The 17,553-nt window shown below is 55.5% G+C and overlaps 2 protein-coding genes across 2 annotated transcripts in view; both read right to left on the bottom strand.

The window, feature by feature from the left end:
- LOC126049965 (coiled-coil domain-containing protein 81-like) overlaps positions 1-15,167 on the bottom strand; it is a 76,839-nt gene extending 61,672 nt beyond the window's left edge. Inside the window, exon 1 of the mRNA XM_049827145.1 lies at positions 15,118-15,167. The gene's annotated coding sequence lies outside the window, so the exon portion shown is untranslated. The remainder of the gene's footprint in view (positions 1-15,117) is intronic.
- Positions 10,626-14,127, bottom strand: LOC126049967 (uncharacterized). Its single transcript, XM_049827147.1, has 8 exons — positions 14,090-14,127; positions 13,586-13,674; positions 13,377-13,500; positions 12,854-12,977; positions 12,279-12,407; positions 11,825-11,970; positions 11,412-11,537; positions 10,626-10,861 (listed from the first exon to the last, which is right to left on the bottom strand). The coding sequence occupies exons 1-8, from the start codon at positions 14,119-14,121 to the stop codon at positions 10,795-10,797; spliced, it is 837 nt and encodes a 278-aa protein (XP_049683104.1). The 5' UTR covers positions 14,122-14,127; the 3' UTR covers positions 10,626-10,794.
- Positions 15,168-17,553: the final 2,386 nt, after the last annotated feature.

Genomic DNA, 17,553 nt, shown 5'->3' with positions numbered 1-17,553 from the left:
GCTGGCTTCGGTCATGAACAAAATCTCTAACCGATCGTTTGGTGTCGTTTCACCTTAATTTAGCCCGAGGGAATTTCAAATTAAACACGACTCCCTGGTCTGTCCAGTCTGGGTCGTGACAGGCCCTCACTGCTCGTCCCCCAAAATCACAGACCCCGGCCCCAGCGATTTTTGACACGCTTCAACTCTGTCTCCTTCTCGATAAGGCTATAACCCATTTCCCACCCTCGTTGCCCAGGTTAGTGAGAATTGGAGCAAAGTGGCAAAGCTCCTGTCGTGGTTTCAGCCCGGCCGGTAACAAAGGACCACGCAGCCGCTCGCTCACTCCTCCGCCCCCCTCCGGTGGGATGGGGAGGAGACGGAGGAGAGAAAAGGAAAAGAAACTGGAACCTCGAGGGTTGAGATAAAGGCAGTTTACTGGGACAAACACAAAAGAGATTACAACAACAACAACGGCACTAATGAAAAAAGGTATACAAAAAAAGAGTGATGCACAGTGCAACTGCTCACCACCCGGGACCCGACGCTCCGCCACTTCCCCCACCGAAAAAAACAGAGACCACCCCCCGGCCCGCTCCCCATTTATATACTGGGCAGGATGTCACATGGTATGGAATAGCTCCTTGGCTAGTTCAGGTCAGCTGCCCCGGCTATGCCCCCACCTCCCAGGTTCCTGTAAAAATTAACTCTATCCCAGCTGAACCCAGGACATTATCCACCCCTTATTCTATACCATCTACATCATGCCCAGATCTTACTTTTTTTTATTTTTTTTTCCAATCAACCACTACAACTTTCCTTGTCTTATATATAAGTATATGGACTCCACCCCCTGACCTCGCACACACACACACGGTGTTCCTTTAGCCTATGGGCTATCCCTCTAATGTGTCCATCAATTTTGGGGCTCTATCTGTTGTAACAGTTCTTCAGGATAAGAGAGAGATGGTGTGAGATGTTGGGTTGTTGTACGCTGCCTCTGGAACTTGTGGCTAGTACATTTGGTGCAACTCATGCCCCTGGTCTGCAGGTCGAAGATGTTGATCTTGAGGAAATTGGTGGGTGCCAGTTCAAGTTCTATCGCTGTTGTACTTGGCTCAGTTTCAAAAGTCCATCCTGTAGTCATTTGGATAATTCTCACAATAATACCCTTGATATGGCATATAGACACTATAGATACAATGACATGCATTGGCAGGTTATTTAGCAGTTAAATATCATACAGCCCAATTCACTGGCTATTCTCTCCCAAAATCAAATTTCCCTGAGGTACACATCGAACCTCCCCATCCTTCTGCATCACCCACCAGGTGTACCCAGGTCCTTGAGCAAAAACAACCCCTTGAATGGGTTTGCTTCTGCTTGAGGGAGGACTAACCCAGACTGTCTTTCCTAACATACTCCTCATGCGCACTACAGGGACTTTATCCCCTTCTACAGTATGTGGATCTCTTGGTTGGGCGGGGCCAGCCCGATTGGCGGATCCTCTAGTATTAACTAACCAGGTGGCTTTTGTTAAATGTGTATCCCAATGCTTGAAAGTTCCACCCCCCATCGCTCTCAATGTAGTTTTCAGCAGTCCATTGTACCGTTCAATTTTTCCGGAGGCTGGTGCGTGATAAGGGATGTGATACACCCACTCAATGCCATGTTCTTTGGCCCAGGTGTCTACGAGGTTGTTTCGGAAGTGAGTCCCGTTGTCCGACTCGATTCTTTCTGGGGTGCCGTGTTGCCATAAAATTTTCTCTTCAAGGCCCAGGATAGTGTTCTGGGCAGTGGCATGGGACACAGGGTATGTTTCCAGCCACCCAGTGGTTGCTTCCACCATTGTAAGCACATGGCACTTGCCTTGGCGTGTTCGTGGGAGTGTGATATAGTCAATCTGCCAGGCCTCCCACTGTTTATATTTCAGCCATCGTCCTCCATGTGACAGGGGTTTTTGCCGCTTGGCTTGCTTAATTGCAGCACATGTTTCACATTCATGGATGACCTGTGAGATAGTGTCCATGGTCAAGTCCACCCCTCGATCTCGAGCCCATCTATATGTTGCATCTCTTCCCTGATGGCCTGAGGTATCGTGGGCCCACTGAGCCATAAATAGCTCACCTCTACGTTGCCAGTCCAGGTCCACCTGAGACACTTCAATCTTGGCGGCCTGATCTGCCTGGTGGTTGTTTTGATGTTCTTCAGTGGCTCGACTCTTGGGTACATGAGCATCTACGTGACGTACTTTTACCACTAGCTTCTCTATCCGAACAGCGATATCTTGCCACAGTGCGGCAGCCCAGATGGGTTTACCTCTGCGCTGCCAGTTGCCCTTCTTCCATTGCTGTAGCCACCCCCATAGGGCATTTGCCACCATCCACGAGTCAGTATAGAGATAGAGCACTGGCCACTTTTCTCTTTCAGCAATGTCTAACGCTAGCTGGATGGCTTTCACCTCTGCAAACTGACTCGATTCACCTTCTCCTTCAGCAGTTTCTGCGACTAGTCGTGTAGGACTCCATACAGCAGCCTTCCACCTTCGATGTTTTCCCACAATGCGACAGGACCCATCAGTGAACAGGGCATATTGCCTCTCATTTTCTGGCAGTTTATTATACAGCGGGGCTTCTTCGGCCCGTGTCACCTCTTTCTCTGGCGACATTCCAAAATCTTTGCCTTCTGGCCAGTCCGTAATCACTTCTAACATTCCTGGGCGACCGGGGTTTCCTATGCGAGCTCGCTGTGTGATCAGTGCGATCCACTTACTCCACGTGGCGTCAGTCGCGTGATGCGTAGAGGAAACTTTCCCTTTGAACATCCAGCCCAGCACTGGCAGTCGAGGTGCTAAGAAGAGCTGTGTTTCAGTACCAACCACTTCTGAGGCGGCTCGAACTCCTTCATATGCTGCCAAGATCTCTTTTTCAGTTGGAGTATAGCGAGCCTCGGATCCTCGATATCCCCGACTCCAAAACCCCAGAGGTCGGCCACGGGTCTCCCCAGGTGCTTTCTGCCAAAGGCTCCAGGTAGGGCCATTCTCCCCAGCTGCAGTGTAGAGCATATTTTTAATATCTTGTCCTGTCCGGACTGGCCCAAGAGCTACTGCGTGAACAATCTCCTGCTTAATCTGTTCAAAGGCTTGTCGTTGCTCAGGCCCCCATTTAAAATCGTTCTTCTTCCGAGTAACTTGGTAGAGAGGGCTTACAATTTGACTGTAATTTGGAATATGCATTCTCCAAAAACCCACAACACCTAAGAAAGCCTGTGTTTCCTTTTTATTAGTCGGTGAGGACATAGCTGCTATTTTGTTGATGACGTCCACAGGGATCTGACGACGCCCATCTTGCCATTTTACTCCTAAGAACTGGATCTCCTGCGCAGGTCCCTTGACCTTACTTTCTTTTATGGCAAAACCAGCCTTCAAAAGGATTTGGATTATTTTCTTCTCTTTCTCAAAAACTTCTTCTGCCGTGTTGCCCCATACGATGATGTCATCAATATATTGCAGGTGCTCTGGAGCTTCACCTTTTTCTAGTGCAGCCTGGATCAGTCCATGACAAATGGTGGGGCTGTGTTTCCACCCCTGGGGCAGTCGATTCCAGGTGTACTGGACGCCCCTCCAAGTGAAAGCAAACTGAGGCCTGCACTCCGCTGCCAAGGGAATGGAGAAAAATGCATTAGCAATGTCAATTGTGGCATACCACTTAGCTGCCTTTGATTCCAGTTCATATTGAAGCTCTAACATATCTGGCACAGCAGCGCTTAGCGGTGGCGTGACTTCATTCAGCCCACGATAATCTACTGTTAGTCGCCATTCCCCATTGGATTTCTGCACGGGCCATATGGGACTATTAAAGGGTGAGTGAGTCTTGCTGATCACTCCTTGGCTCTCCAGTTGGCAAATCAGCTTATGGATTGGGATCAGGGAGTCTCGGTTGGTGCGATATTGTCGCCGGTGCACCGTCGTGGTAGCAATTGGCACCTGTTGTTCTTCAACCTTCAGCAACCCCACAACCGAAGGGTCTTGGGAGAGACCCGGCAGGGTAGACAGCTGTTCAATCTCCTCCGTCTCCAATGCAGCTATACCAAAGGCCCAACGGTACCCTTTTGGGTCCTTGAAATACCCCCTCCTGAGATAATCTATACCAAGGATGCACGGGGCCTCTGGGCCAGTCGCAATGGGGTGTTTATGCCACTCATTCCCGGTTAGACTCATTTCAGCTTCCAATACGGTTAGCTCTTGGGATCCCCCTGTCACACCAGAGATACAGATGGGTTCTGCCCCTTTATAACTAGATGGCATTAGGGTACATTGTGTACCAGTGTCCACTAGAGCCTTATATTCCTGTGGGTCTGATGTGCCAGGCCATCGAATCCACACTGTCCAGTAGACTCGGTTGTCCCTCTCCTCCACCTGGCTGGAGGCAGGGCCCCTCTAATCCTGGTTAGAACATCCGTTACTCACTTTCTGCACACGTAAATCGGAAGTCCCTTCAAGGGGATCGGAAATGAGATCAGCCCATCTACTGCGTCTGGGGGACTGCTCACGGGAAACTGGAGCAGCAGTTTTCCAAGAATTCTCTTTTCTGGTTGCTTTTTCTCGCAACTCCTGTACCCGTGCATCCAAGACTGAAGTGGGTTTTCCATCCCACTTCCTCATGTCCTCTCCATGGTCACGCAGGTAAAACCACAGGTTAGCCCGTCGAGTGTACTTTCTCTCTCCTCTCTCTTGGGCAGAGGAACGCTTACTCCCAATAACTGTGATGCGGGCCTGTACAGGTGAGGAGGAGGACAGATCCACTTTGAATTGCTGGAACTCTCGGGACAACTCCTCCACAGCTGAGACACAGGCCCGTAGGGAGGAAGAGAGACTCCCTTCGTATTGCCGGAGTTGGACAGCCAATTCATCCACCGTTTGTCCATAGCCTTCTCTCCAGGACATTACTGCCAATGAGTTGGCATAGGTTGGTGGTGCACTTCGTAGAAACTTCCGCCACATGGGTTGTGTGCATTGGACTTCATCTGGATCTGTGGGTGACTGCGCATTTTCTGGATCATTGTAAATCACCTCCAGCACGGCTAATTCTCTCAGGTACTGAATACCTCTCTCCATGGTGGTCCACTTGCCTTGGTGACATGTAACTTCATCCCTGAAGGGGTATCTTTCCTTTACACCTAACAAAAGTCGCCTCCAGAGGCTGAGGACTTGTGTTTTTCTCCCAATCGCCTTGTCGATGCCCCCTTCCCTAGACAGAGATCCCAGCTGCTTGGCTTCCTTACCCTCTAATTCCACACTACTAGCCCCGCTATCCCAGCATCGGAGCAGCCAGGTAACAATGTGCTCACCTGGGTGGCGGCTAAAATCTTTTCGCATGTCACGCAACTCACTCATGGATAGAGATCGGGTAATTATTTCAGGTTCTGCCTCTACCTCCTGTTCTCGCGATGACCCTGGTTCATCTTCATCTCTCGCTAAGCGAACTGATTTCTTTGTGTGTTTCTTTTTCTGTACAGGGGCGACTGATACTGGCACAGGCTGGTTCTCTGGTTCAGCTGCAGTGTCTGTCACCGGGGTAGGGGTAGTCATGGTACCTGTTGTCGTGGTAGGGGCAGCCACGGTGCTTGTTGTCGGGGTAGGGGCAGCCACGGTGTCTGTTGTCAGGGTTTGGGTAGCCACGGTACATGTTGTCCTGTTTTCCATCTTTTCCCCCTTTTCCCCCCGAGGGTGCTGCATAATATCAAGCAGTGTTTGGTAGATATTGGCCAGAGCCCAGCACAGTGCAGCGAGTTGTATGTCTTTGGAATAGCCACAGCATTTTTCTTTCAAATATTCTGTCACTTCATAAGGGTTCTGTAGTTGTTCGGGAGTGAACTTCCAAGTCACTGGCGGTGAGAAGTTCTCTAGATACTTGCCCATATGCTCCCACATGCCGTGCCACCCATGAGTCTCCAGCTTTGGGGGAGATCTCTGAGTGGTACTCTTAAAGAGCGTTTTTGTAGCCCTAAACAAGACCTGAAACATATTCAGGAGGCATAGCACTAACAGCACATTGGCTTGCGCATCCCAAGGATATTCAAAATTCTCAAAAGCTGTTGTAATTAGTCGGAAGGAGAAGAGGGAGGTGAACGGACGGGGGGAGGTATCCCCCCCTAATTTCCCCATGGATTGGGTGTAATTACCAATAAAATCCGACAGAAGGCGCCCAAAGTATGGAAATGATATCACTGCCTCATACAGATACCAGCTTAACCTCATGACCAGTGATGTAATCATTTCATAAGTCGACATTGCCCAGTACAGCAAAATGATAATCCCAATCACTCTCCCAGAGATGAGATACGCAACTACAGGCAATACATAGAGCATATAAGAGCTTACAAAACGCCACCATGTAAACAAATGAAACAACATTGTGACTAACATCTATATATCTAAGAAATGCGTTTGGCAAATTTGTTTCAACACGCTCTGGCCAGATCTGTCGTTATCTCAACCCTTCTGCCCCACGTTGGGCGCCAAAAAGGACTGTCGTGGTTTCAGCCCGGCCGGTAACAAAGGACCACGCAGCCGCTCGCTCACTCCTCCGCCCCCCTCCGGTGGGATGGGGAGGAGACGGAGGAGAGAAAAGGAAAAGAAACTGGAACCTCGAGGGTTGAGATAAAGGCAGTTTACTGGGACAAACACAAAAGAGATTACAACAACAACAACGGCACTAATGAAAAAAGGTATACAAAAAAAGAGTGATGCACAGTGCAACTGCTCACCACCCGGGACCCGACGCTCCGCCACTTCCCCCACCGAAAAAAACAGAGACCACCCCCCGGCCCGCTCCCCATTTATATACTGGGCAGGATGTCACATGGTATGGAATAGCTCCTTGGCTAGTTCAGGTCAGCTGCCCCGGCTATGCCCCCACCTCCCAGGTTCCTGTAAAAATTAACTCTATCCCAGCTGAACCCAGGACAGCTCCTTTCCTTGGAAAGTTGAGGTCGGTGTCACGTCTGCCTTTGTGACATGAATAATTCTGCAGCTTATGTTTCTACAGTAGCCAAAGGCCTTTCCCCGTTCCTCAGCTCCAGGTCCTGTTCTCCAACGTGATTGCTGCTGCACCAACTGTAGGCTTCCTTCTTGCAGAAAAAGCCAAGAAATCCTTTTTAAGAGAGACTGCAAACACCTGGTCAGGAACATGCTCCTGAGAGCTCAGGAGAGCCAGAGCAGTACCCGTTACTGAGGGCTTGAGTCCCGTCATACGGCCTTTAGAGCAAAAAACCCACACATGCTCTACGGCAAGGTAACAGGGGGCCTGGGAAATGTCAGTCATCCAAAAGGATTTCCCTCCCGTTGGAGACCAGCACGTACCTTACTAGTGCAGGAAGGAGAAGAAATTTGGTTGCAGAGTGACGGCTGAACAGCTCCGCGGAATTTGGGGCAGAGCTGGAAGGCTGAATCAAAGCATAACGGTGACCAAAGCGCAAAGAGAATCCCCTGGCCTGGCTGTACAGATGTGAACTACCCTCTGCTCTTCAGGCAAACTACAGGTGGTCTTACGGTGTGTGCATTGAGCGCCTTCCTGACAGGCCTTGATGCAGCATGCGAGTTGCTTCATTACAGTAGGGAGCAGCTGTCCTCTCTGAGGAAGGCAGGGGAACCTGGGAGACCCGATGGGCTTTCCTGCCAACAAAGAGGCCGGAAAGGAGGGACAGAGGGTCCAAAAGAGAACTCGGTGGCAGCGCTTTGTCCTTCTGCTCTTGCCTGCTGTGACTGGGAAGATGTGAGCTCCAGGCGCCTGTCCTATGGGCTGTTGCATCATACGGCTGATGGGGAGCTGGGGACGTCCAGCTGGCAGGGCCAGACCTTGATGAGGTCTGCACGGCAGAAACATGCAACGAGGGAAAAAACTGATGTAATTTCTGTGTTTAATCTGGCAGCCTTGTGTTCTTATACTGTTGGGCTGACCTAATAATAGGAATGTAGCTTTGAACACCTGGAACTTCTTTTTCGTGTCCTATTTTCCAGGTGTCTCTCAATCTATGGTTTTCCTCCTAGGGAGGGTGAGTCGGGCCCGGTGTTAGTCAGCAGAATTTGCTGCTGGCGGCTCTCAGTTAGCGAGGTTTAGGAATACCTCTGTGGTGATGCAGATTGTGGGAGTTTCTCCCTGCATCCGTCCCCTCTCCAGCACTGAGGCAGGCATTGGGAAAGCTCGGTGCTTGCCCCTGCATCAGCACCTTCATCTCACTCAGAGGTGGGGATACAGCACTGACCTTCCAGCACCAGGAATTGTCAGGTAGGCAGAATGATCCCCCCGTCCATCCAGCGCTGCAAAAAAGAACGCCTGCTTTCTAACACTCCAAAATTGAGCCTTAGAGAGTTTCTGAAGCGCCGACTTAACGGTAACAGTCTCAGTTAATCCCAGGAGCCACAGGCCCTGTACCTGCTGCCATCGCCTCCTCTCCATCAACTGTTTTCCAGCCTCTTCCACCTCACCCCAGCTCAGATGCTCAGGGCTGACGGGGGGCTGGCGACCCTCGGGGCAGCCGCAGGAACCGCTCCGACCTTGGTTGTGGGGTTGTCCCTGGGGCTGGGCGCTCGGGCCCAGGGCTGGCGACCACGGAAGGGCCCGTGGGCCGTGAGGAATCCAGGTCCCCCCCGAGCCCCGTCCACGCTGGGAGATACCTGCCCCTGCCCCTGCCCCTGCCCCTGGTCCTGGTCCTGGTCCTGGTCTTATCCCCATCCCTATCCCTATCCCTATCCCTATCCTTATCCCTATCCTTATACCTATCCCTATCCTTATCCCCCTCCTCGCCCCGGCTGCCCCCACCCCACCTCTCCTCCATTTCTCCTCAGGCTGCTCAGCCTCCCGCCCCCTCTATCTGTGACTGACAGCCAGCCTCCGGCTCCGCTGATTGGCTCAGCCGTGGCCAATGGCGCAGCTGTTGCCAGGCCGGCAGGGGCAGATGAGGCCTCTCCTCACAGAGCTGCCCCCTGCCGCTGGCGAGGGTGGACGGATGGATCCACGGAGGGATGTCCGTGACTTTTTCTCGGAATGCTGTCCCGGAGCCCAGCCAGAACTAAGGCCGTGCCTTCCCCACCCCGCTCTTCCCCCGCCTTGTTAGGTCTCCTTGTTGCCACCAGCTGGTTCCCAAGGCTGGGCCCGGTCCGCTCTCCTGCAAGCCAGGGCTGTGGCCTTGGCTTTTCGCCCTGCTCCCTCCCCTCAGCATCCTCAGCTCCACCACCTCAGGGTCACTGCAGCCAAGGCTGCTGCCGACTTTCAAATCCCCAACCAGTTCCTCCTTGTTCACCAGCACCAGGTCCAGCTCAGCACCTCTCCTTCTGGGTTCCTCCCCCTCCTTCTGGGGTTCCTCCTCTCCTTCTGGCTTACTCCATCTTCTGAGTTCCTCCATATCCTTCCGTGTTCCTCTATCACCAGCACCAGGTCCAGCAGAGCACCTCTCCTTCTGGGTTCCTCCATCTCCTCTGGGTTCCTCCACCTTCTGGGTTCCTCCCTCTCCTCTGGGTTCCTCATCTCCTTCTGGGTTCCTCCCTCTCCTCTGGGTTCCTCCATCTCCTTCCGTGTTCCTCTATCATCAGCACCAGGTCCAGCAGAGCACCTCTCATGGGTTCTTCCATCTCCTTGTGGGTTCCTCCATCACCAGAACCAGGTCCAGCAGAGCACCTCTCCTTCTGGGTTCCTCCATCTTCTGGGTTCCTCCCTGTCCTTCTGGGTTCCTCCATCACCAGCACCATGTCCAGCAGAGCACCTCTCCTTCTGGGTTCCTCCATCTCCTCTGGGTTCCTCCACCTTCTGGGTTCCTCCCTCTCCTCTGGGTTCCTCATCTCCTTCTGGGTTCCTCCCTCTCCTCTGGGTTCCTCCATCTCCTTCCGTGTTCCTGTATCACCAGCACCAGGTCTAGCAGAGCACCTCTCCTTCTGGGTTCCTCCATCTCCTCTGGGTTCCTCCCTCTCCTTCTGGGTTCCTCCATCACCAGCACCACGTCCAGCAGAGCACCTCTCCTTCTGGGTTCCTCCATCTCCTTGCTTCCTCCATCACCCGTGCCAGGAACTGCACTCTAGAAGCGTTCTAGATTGCCTAAGCCCTGCTGGACCGTCCTTCCAGCAAGTACCAGGGTGGTTCAGGTCCCCCATGAGGACCAGGGCCTGTGAACGTGAGGCTTCCTTCTTTACTGGTTTGAAGAAGACCTCAGCTACCTCTTTCTCCTGAACAGGAGGTCTCTAGCAGATCCCTGCTAACACAGCAGCCATCTTGGTCTGTCTGCTGACCCTGAACCACAGGCTGGCTCCTGTCCCACCCCAAGCAGGAGGCAAGTACATCTCCTTGCCTTCCCGGCCGGTCCTTCCCGACAAGCTTGCGTCCCTCCACCGCAGCCCTCCCACGGTGCCATCTATCCACCACACCCCCATGGTCCTAGCATGGTCACAGCCCTGTAATCCCACGCAGATTCTGGCCCTGCGAGTGGTTCTCCACGTTCCGTGCGGGAGTGTGCGGGCACTTCAGGGAAGCACGAGCTGTGCTGGTTTCCCTGGGAAGGGGGCGAGAGCCTCCTCCACCGTGCTACCTCTGTGTTGGGATGCGCGGGAGAGGGGCTGCACGTGTTTGCGCTGTGGGGTATGTGTGGACTTTACTCCCTCCTGCCCCTACGAGCCGTTCTGGGATCACGCACGGGGGGTGTGTAACCCCTTTAGACCATCACCAGGCACAGACTAGTCAGTCCAGCTGGGAACAGCCCCAGAGCCCTTTATTTTGTATTTTTAGGTGGATCTGAGAAGCTGAGAAGCCTCCCAGCCCCTTTTTGCTAATAGCCACTGCTACAGCCGCCGCCTCCGGCACCTTCTCCTCCACTGCGGTACCAGCATCGCGTGCTAGGGAGGAAGAAAGAAAGCCTGTGACTGTACGGACAGGGAGAAGGCAGAGAAATCCTGCAGGCGTCACTCAGGCCACCGGTGATGGGATCTGCTTGCGACGAAGCCTCCAGTTGTCTATGAAGAGGGGAGGCCCCTGATGCCCGAGGCCCTGAGAAGGTCCCAGGTGCAGCTGATGAGCCTGGGGCTGAGTCAAGTGGGGCAGAGACCTTGGGGGTCCCGTACAGGGGTGCCCCTCGGGGCAAGGTGTCTTGGGGCAGGACTGTGCGAGGGGAGGACGTGCTCTCTGGTTTGGAACGGGGAAAGGCAGCCATCGGAGGGATCCCTCTGTCTTCAGCCAGGACTTTCACGTCCCACATGGAAAGCCAATTCTAGGTGCCCAGGCAGCCCCCTTGGCTGCCAGGGAGGTCCAGCCCAAAGCCAGCCTCCAGAACCTGCTTCTGTCTCACCAGGGGTGTCAGAGAAATGCCCTCTTTCCCCCAGGGCTGCCCTCGGTGGAGGGACGGGCCTCGCAGCCGAGGAAGCACCATCCCTCTTTGGAGATAGTTACCAGGGGAACTGCCTCTGCTGCTCCAGCTTCCGCTGCTTGTTCTCAGTGACATTCCTGAAGATGGTCCTCCGTTCCTGATGCGGCTCCAGCCTTCTGAGGACCTGGGCCGCTCGTGGGGAAAGGTGGCTGCAACAACAGGGAAACGTCATCCCTCAGCCTCTGCCGGAGACCCCGTCTGCCTCTGCCCTCGCACAGCCCCTGCACCCACCCGGTGCCGCGTGTACTCAGCCTTTCACCCTGCGGTGAGCTTTGGGTCTTAGCTGCGGGGGTAACCCAGGTCATCCCCGCATTAGGAGACATCGGAAGGTGTCCTACGCAACCCCAGGACGCAGGGACGGGGGACACGGACATCCCTGCGGGGTCACGGCCGCTCGAGTGCCCCCAGGCTGCGGCCGGAGCCGGCGCACACTTACTCAGGCTGGAGTCTCTGCAGCTGGGCGGCTGCTGCCATCTCCTCTGCTGGGAGAGGGCTTTCAGCCTTCCTCCACCTCCTGCCGACCTCCTTTCTCCTGGGCTGGGCTGGAGGGTGGGGAGCCCGAATGCCTTCAGTGCTGAGCACCTGCCGAGGAGGAGACGCTGTCAGCAAACCAGATGGCAAACAGAGGTGCCGTTTCCCAGAGGACCTCTCGAAAGGAGCCTGCAGCGGGACCTGGGAGCCGGGAGGCTCAGCACCAGCGTGCCCGTCATCACGGCTGACAGCTGCTTTTGCCCCTCGGGTCCTGCTGCCAATCTCTCCCTCACGGAGATGAGCGGGCAAACCCCTGCCCTGCGGCTGCGTGTCAGTCCCGCTCCCACCCCCCTGGAGACCTGCCGCCCCGACGGAGAGGGCTGCTGCTGCTCTCAGCGGTGTCAATCGCTGCCCTGTACCTGGGGCGGTTGTTGGTCCTCCCCTGCAGACCAGGCCTCCCATGCCGCCCATTCTGCCTTTGCTTGCTGTCGCCGCTCTTCCCACCGGGTCTTCACTCGCTCCCACTCTGCAGACAGCTTCCAGACCTCCTGGAGGGGACAGAAGCGCAGCAGCAGTCAGGATTAGTCTCAGCTCCCGGCGGGGCTTCCCTCGGGTCTGACCCGTGTTGGTGCCCCTTGCCTCAGCCGGTTGGTCAGCAGCGCTTTGGCCCTAACAGATCGGGGGCCGTGGAGTCACGCCAGGCTCCTCAACTCATGGCAAACACAGCGGAGTGACCAAAGACCTCCACTGTCAACGACCTAGAAAGGACTTGTACATTTTCCATAGCCCCTGGCCAGAAGAAAAAGTGTTTCATGACAACCCGGGGGCAACAGCAGGCGGGAAGGGTGTGCAGCACCTTCCCTTTCCTGAAGAAGATCTGAAGGAGGTGACGATGAACGCACACCAAGGGACCCTTTCAGGACGGCTCTCTGCACAAAGAGGCTTTTGCCGAGTCTCGAACAGCACGGTAGTTACAGCAAGGCAGAGCACGTACCTGCAGCGCTCTCCTGCAGCCTTCAGAAGACGGGAGCGCAGCGGTGGGCCTGGCTGGAGGAGCTGGCTTCTGCCTGCTTGCCTCCTTCGTCCTGGGGGAGCTGCCTGGACATGGTGGGAGCAGACTGCAAAGAGACACCAGGAGTCGGCGTGAGCGTGGGGCAGGTGGGTGCCCCACGCTCTCCATCTGGTATCAAAGCTCCCCAGGCTGGCAGAAGAAGCGGTGGAGGTGGGACCGTTTCCCATGGCAAGGGGGGGCCTTTCCTGAGCCCCATCGGATGGATGGGAGAGGACCACCTCAGGTCTGCTGTAGGAGCAAGCAGAGTAATGTGGCGTGCGCTCAACCTCCGCTGCCTTCCCCACTACGGGGCCTGTGATGGGGCAAACAAGCTCATGAAAACCGTGGGGCACGTGCCAGGCACCTTCCCGAGTCCCTACAGACGGAGTCTCCAAAGGGGACATCTCTCCTACGTGGGCGCAAGGGTCCCCTTCATCCCTTCCACCCCTTCCCACAAGGGTCTCACCTGGCAGAAGGCTTCTTCTCCGTGTCTTGCTGCCTGGTGCCCGGCCCCTGGTTTGGCAGCGCGGGGAGGGAATACTTCACCCGCCTCTCCAGCAGCTTGTCAGGCGCCTGGCTTCCCTCTGTACCTGGGAAAGGAGGAAGCTCTTCAGAGCAGCCCCGTGGGGAGTGCGTTTGAACCGGGCTCTGGACAGCAAGGACCCCTTCCCGTACCTCTTCTGACCCTGTGCTTTTCTGCAACCTTCTTGTGCCAGGCGGAGAAAGCCTTGGACGCCGATCTGCTGATCACCAGGAACTGAAACCTGGAACGCGAATGATGACACAGGCTTGAAGAATGGTGACCTCCTACCTTCTGCAGCTTGCCAGCACTAATCCTCCCGACTGTCGTGCGAGGCGTCGCATCCCTTTTCCTTTGTGGCCCTGCACAGGTTTTATCGGCAATCTCCCCCAACCCAACGCTGCCTCACCATGTGCAGTTGGCTCTCGCTGATGGCAATGACAACAGGCTGGGCGTGAGAAACACGATCACGATGCCGGGTCACTCCAGGAGAATACACGCATAGTGCCAGCTCAGCATTTGTTAACCAGAAACCAGTCGCTTCACGATTGATCCCTGACTCGATGCCGAATGTCAAGCCCTGACAACGCGTGCTCCTGAGCAGGAGCTGGGAAGCCGCCCGCTCGGCCGGTCAAGGGCTGCAGAGGAAAAGCACTCACCTCGGGAACGCGTGGGCAGGAGCAGCCTGCATCTCCTGAGCGGCAGTCGCTCCACCGGAGACAGCTGCCCCAGGCATCCACAGCCTCTGCAAAGTGACACAGACCCATCAGAAGGTTTCCAAGGCAGTTTCCTCTTGGCTCCCTAAGGAAGCAGACCTGTCTCCCGCTCCAAAAGCAAGCCGCTTCTCCAAACCTCTCCGCCAAATCCTCCTCCATCAGCGTTAGCCCTTGCTCTGCTCTGGAGAAGCTGCACAGCCAACACTGAGACCGCGCAATAACACCGCTGGGCTTTTTGTAGGGCAAGGACCCAGAAGAAACTTTCTTTGCTAATGGAGAAGTCAGCGGGGGCAAGCACGGGGAAAGGTGTTTGACTGTCCTGCCACGTCCAGGCTGGCCAACGGCGACCGGGTTGCTCACCCTTCCTTAGGCTTCCCAAAGACACGGAAGCAGCCCTCAAAACCTCGAGCAACTTACAGTGTGAAGCAGCGCAATCCGGCTGGCCTTCCTCTCCAGCCCTGTGACGCAGTCAGAATAGAACCGCATGCACAGGAGGTCGTCGTTGCAGGACAGAACACCAATGTCCTTGAAGGCGAAGGAGAGGCGCTGCCCGTTCTTCAGCTGGGAAGAGTACAAGAGGATGGTCTCTTGCACGCAGTCCTTCACCACGTGCTGTGGGAAGGAGGTGGCTCGCGACAGCCGCTTGTAGTTCAGCGGCTTGATCTTGACGTTGCCTGCGAGGAAGAGGAACGTGGTCACTGTCACAGCAGGCCAAATTTCCACGTAAGATTCATAACAAAATGCCAGAGGGAAGGGTGCTCACAGAAACAGCCCTTGGGGAGCGGTTAGTTTTGGGGGAGCTCAAGCCACCCCCTGACCTTTAGAGGCAGTTCCCTACTTCTCCCAGCCCTTCCCAAAGAGCCGAGAGCACACGTTCCCCCCCCAGACATGGAGGGGGAAAGCGGAGGGTGGCCGCTGCTTTCTCACCGGGGATAACCACTGTGGGGAACGCGAGCTCCTGCAGACACAACACATCAAGCTCCAGTCGGAAGACGGGTCTTCGAACCACATACACCTCTTCTTTGCCCTGGAATTGCTCTTGGACCATAGCGAAGGTCCCGAGTCCTGCGACCAGGACACCCTGCCCAGGAAAAAGACAAAAAGGCTGATGAGCGAGTACTTCAGAGATGGGAAAAGTAAAAGCTTAGGAAAAGGCCTGTGTTCTCCATTTGTTTTCTTGCCCTCCTCAAAATATTCGCTAACATCCCTTGGCTAGAGAAGATCCCAGGCAATTCCAGCACAGGGAGGGAATACCCCTGGGACTGATTCCCAGGGATTATCCTTGGCGTGGCACCAGCATAATTGCCTGCCTCTCTGCTCGGCCTCTCCGCTCTGACCACAGCGAAGGGTGAAGCCCTATCGTGTGCTGAATTCTTTCTCAGACTAGATCTGGACTTGGTTTCTCTCCCGGTTGACCAAGAAGCAGCTCTGGGCACACGGGCTTGTCTCAGTGTGCCGCCACGATGCTCAGGGAGGGCTCGCTTCCCGGGGTGCAGGCCCTCTGGGGCAAAGGGGGACCAAGACGCCAGCCTACCTTGTCCTGCTTCAGCTGTCCCAGGATGTACGCAGACACAGCATCCCAAATAGCCACAACCTCTGGAAAGCAAAGGAAAGAGGTGTCGGGCTCCGGGCCAGCCAGCTCACAGCCTCTCGGCAAGCTCCTCGCCCAGGGGTTGACAGATGCCAGCGTCCGCAAACAGCCCAGACAAACGCGGCCACGGCTGCGGAGCTGGGCTGTGCCCCAATTTCCGACTGCTAGCCGTACTCTGCTCCCGGGGCAGGGCTGGGGTACAAATGGGGATGTGGGAAGGGCTCAGGACAGGGGCTGTGGCCATCTAACCCCCAGAAAGCCTTGGCACCCCAGAGCCCAGGACGTGATCTGCCAGCATGGTGGCACAAGGGGGTCCCACGGGGAGGACGAGAGGTTCTCCCAAAGGAGACTTTGTTCAAGGGAAAGGGCTGATGTACAGCACAGGCATTTCCAGCCAGCTCGCGAGAGCCCTGTGGGAGCTGTAGCTGTCCCCCCCAGCCCCCGGGACGCAGAAGCCCTCTTCATCCCAGAGCCAGAACCCCACGAGGGGCCAGCTTCCAGGGAAAGCTGGCCCTGGATGGCCCCCCTCGCAAGGGGACGGAGCCATTCCCAGGGGAGCCTCAGGGCTCCGGACAGCACCAGGACCTGGTTGCCACGTCGTCCCCCGAGTCCAGTGGGACCCCCAGGCAGGGCTCTCGCAGCAGCCCCCAGCCCTGTCCAGTCACCCCCACAGCCCGGCAGCTGCAGCTTTTTCCAGAGGCCAGCCCCCGTGCAACCCCTCAGAATGGAATTCCCAAACCCCTTACCCTTGGTGGAGAGATGCAGGAGCGTGGGGAACAAGCTGCTGAGCTCCAAGCTGATGGCCACGGTGCAGCAGCCCTCCATCGCGCCTGCCGCTTGTCCTCCGCTCAGGAAAAGGGATGCTCTTCGCAGCTCCGTGCCCAAAACTCCTCTCCGACGTGCCCCTGCTACTCTGCCGGTCACAACGGGTCCCCCCAGCGCAGCCCCGCTGCCTCCCGATCCCGCTCCTGGCTGTGGAGCAGTTCTGAAGCGCAGCAGTGGGGAGCCCCTGAGCAGTGCCCAGCAGCGCCCAAGCCTCGCCGGGAAGTGCCGGCAGCGCTGGGGAGACCTCCCTGGGATGCGGGGCATCCCTCTGTGACATCAGCCCGCATCATTTGAAGGTGCATTATGACGCCAGCAGGGAGCCGGCACAGCTGGGGAGAGAGAAGATGGATTTCCCTTCTTGTCCTGGGAAGCAGTCATCCCCGTCCTCTCCGAGTTGCTCCGGCAGAGCTTGCCGCTACCTGTGCTGGGAATCGTTGGGATGAATAGCCTGGCTTAGCACTAGAAGCTAAAGGAGTTGAAGCCTCAGGCCGCGAGAGCTGAGCGAGAGTCAACTTTTTGATAAAGCTAATGCTGCTAACCCAGAACTAGCTGAAACTGGCAGATGGGAGCAGAATGAAGACGACCAAGGAAACGATTCCAAGAGAATGACATAACTTCAGAAGAATGCCAGCCCAGTGTGGAATAATTGCTGGAGGTGACTTATTGATATGTCCCCCCGCCTCTCTTAAGGGAAGGTGAGCCTCCACGGTGGAATACAGTGGATACGCACGGAATCTGTTCCATAATAATTCCCTAAGCAACATAACCTGCAACCTTAGATGTCAGCAACACAAGGGGAGCTTGGTGTGCTGACTCTGAGGAACAACACAGAGGGCGGAGCAGAGCGGAGACACCGTGGCCAGGCTCTGCAAAATCACCGCAGGGATGGGGAACTGGAACCATAGGAACAAGAATGGAAGGTTCCTGCATTGAATCCACTACAGCAAGGAGGCGAAACAATGGGGTTCTGTCAACGCTGTTTTCTTACTTC

This window comes from Accipiter gentilis, chromosome 23, assembly GCF_929443795.1.
Source record: "Accipiter gentilis chromosome 23, bAccGen1.1, whole genome shotgun sequence".
Taxonomy (NCBI): Eukaryota; Metazoa; Chordata; class Aves; order Accipitriformes; family Accipitridae; genus Astur; species Astur gentilis.
The sequence above is the reverse complement of the archived record's forward strand: the minus strand, read 5'-3'. Positions and strand labels throughout refer to the sequence as shown.

Coding starts and splice junctions, on each gene's coding strand:
- LOC126049967 (XM_049827147.1), bottom strand. CDS start 14,121: ATGCAGGCTGCTCCTGCCCACGCGTTCCCGAG. Junction 12,408..12,853: donor GCTGCAGGAGAGCGCTGCAG/GTACGTGCTCTG, acceptor TGTCCCCTCCAG/GAGGTCTGGAAGCTGTCTGC. Junction 11,538..11,824: donor CTGCAGAGACTCCAGCCTGA/GTAAGTGTGCGC, acceptor CTGTTGTTGCAG/CCACCTTTCCCCACGAGCGG.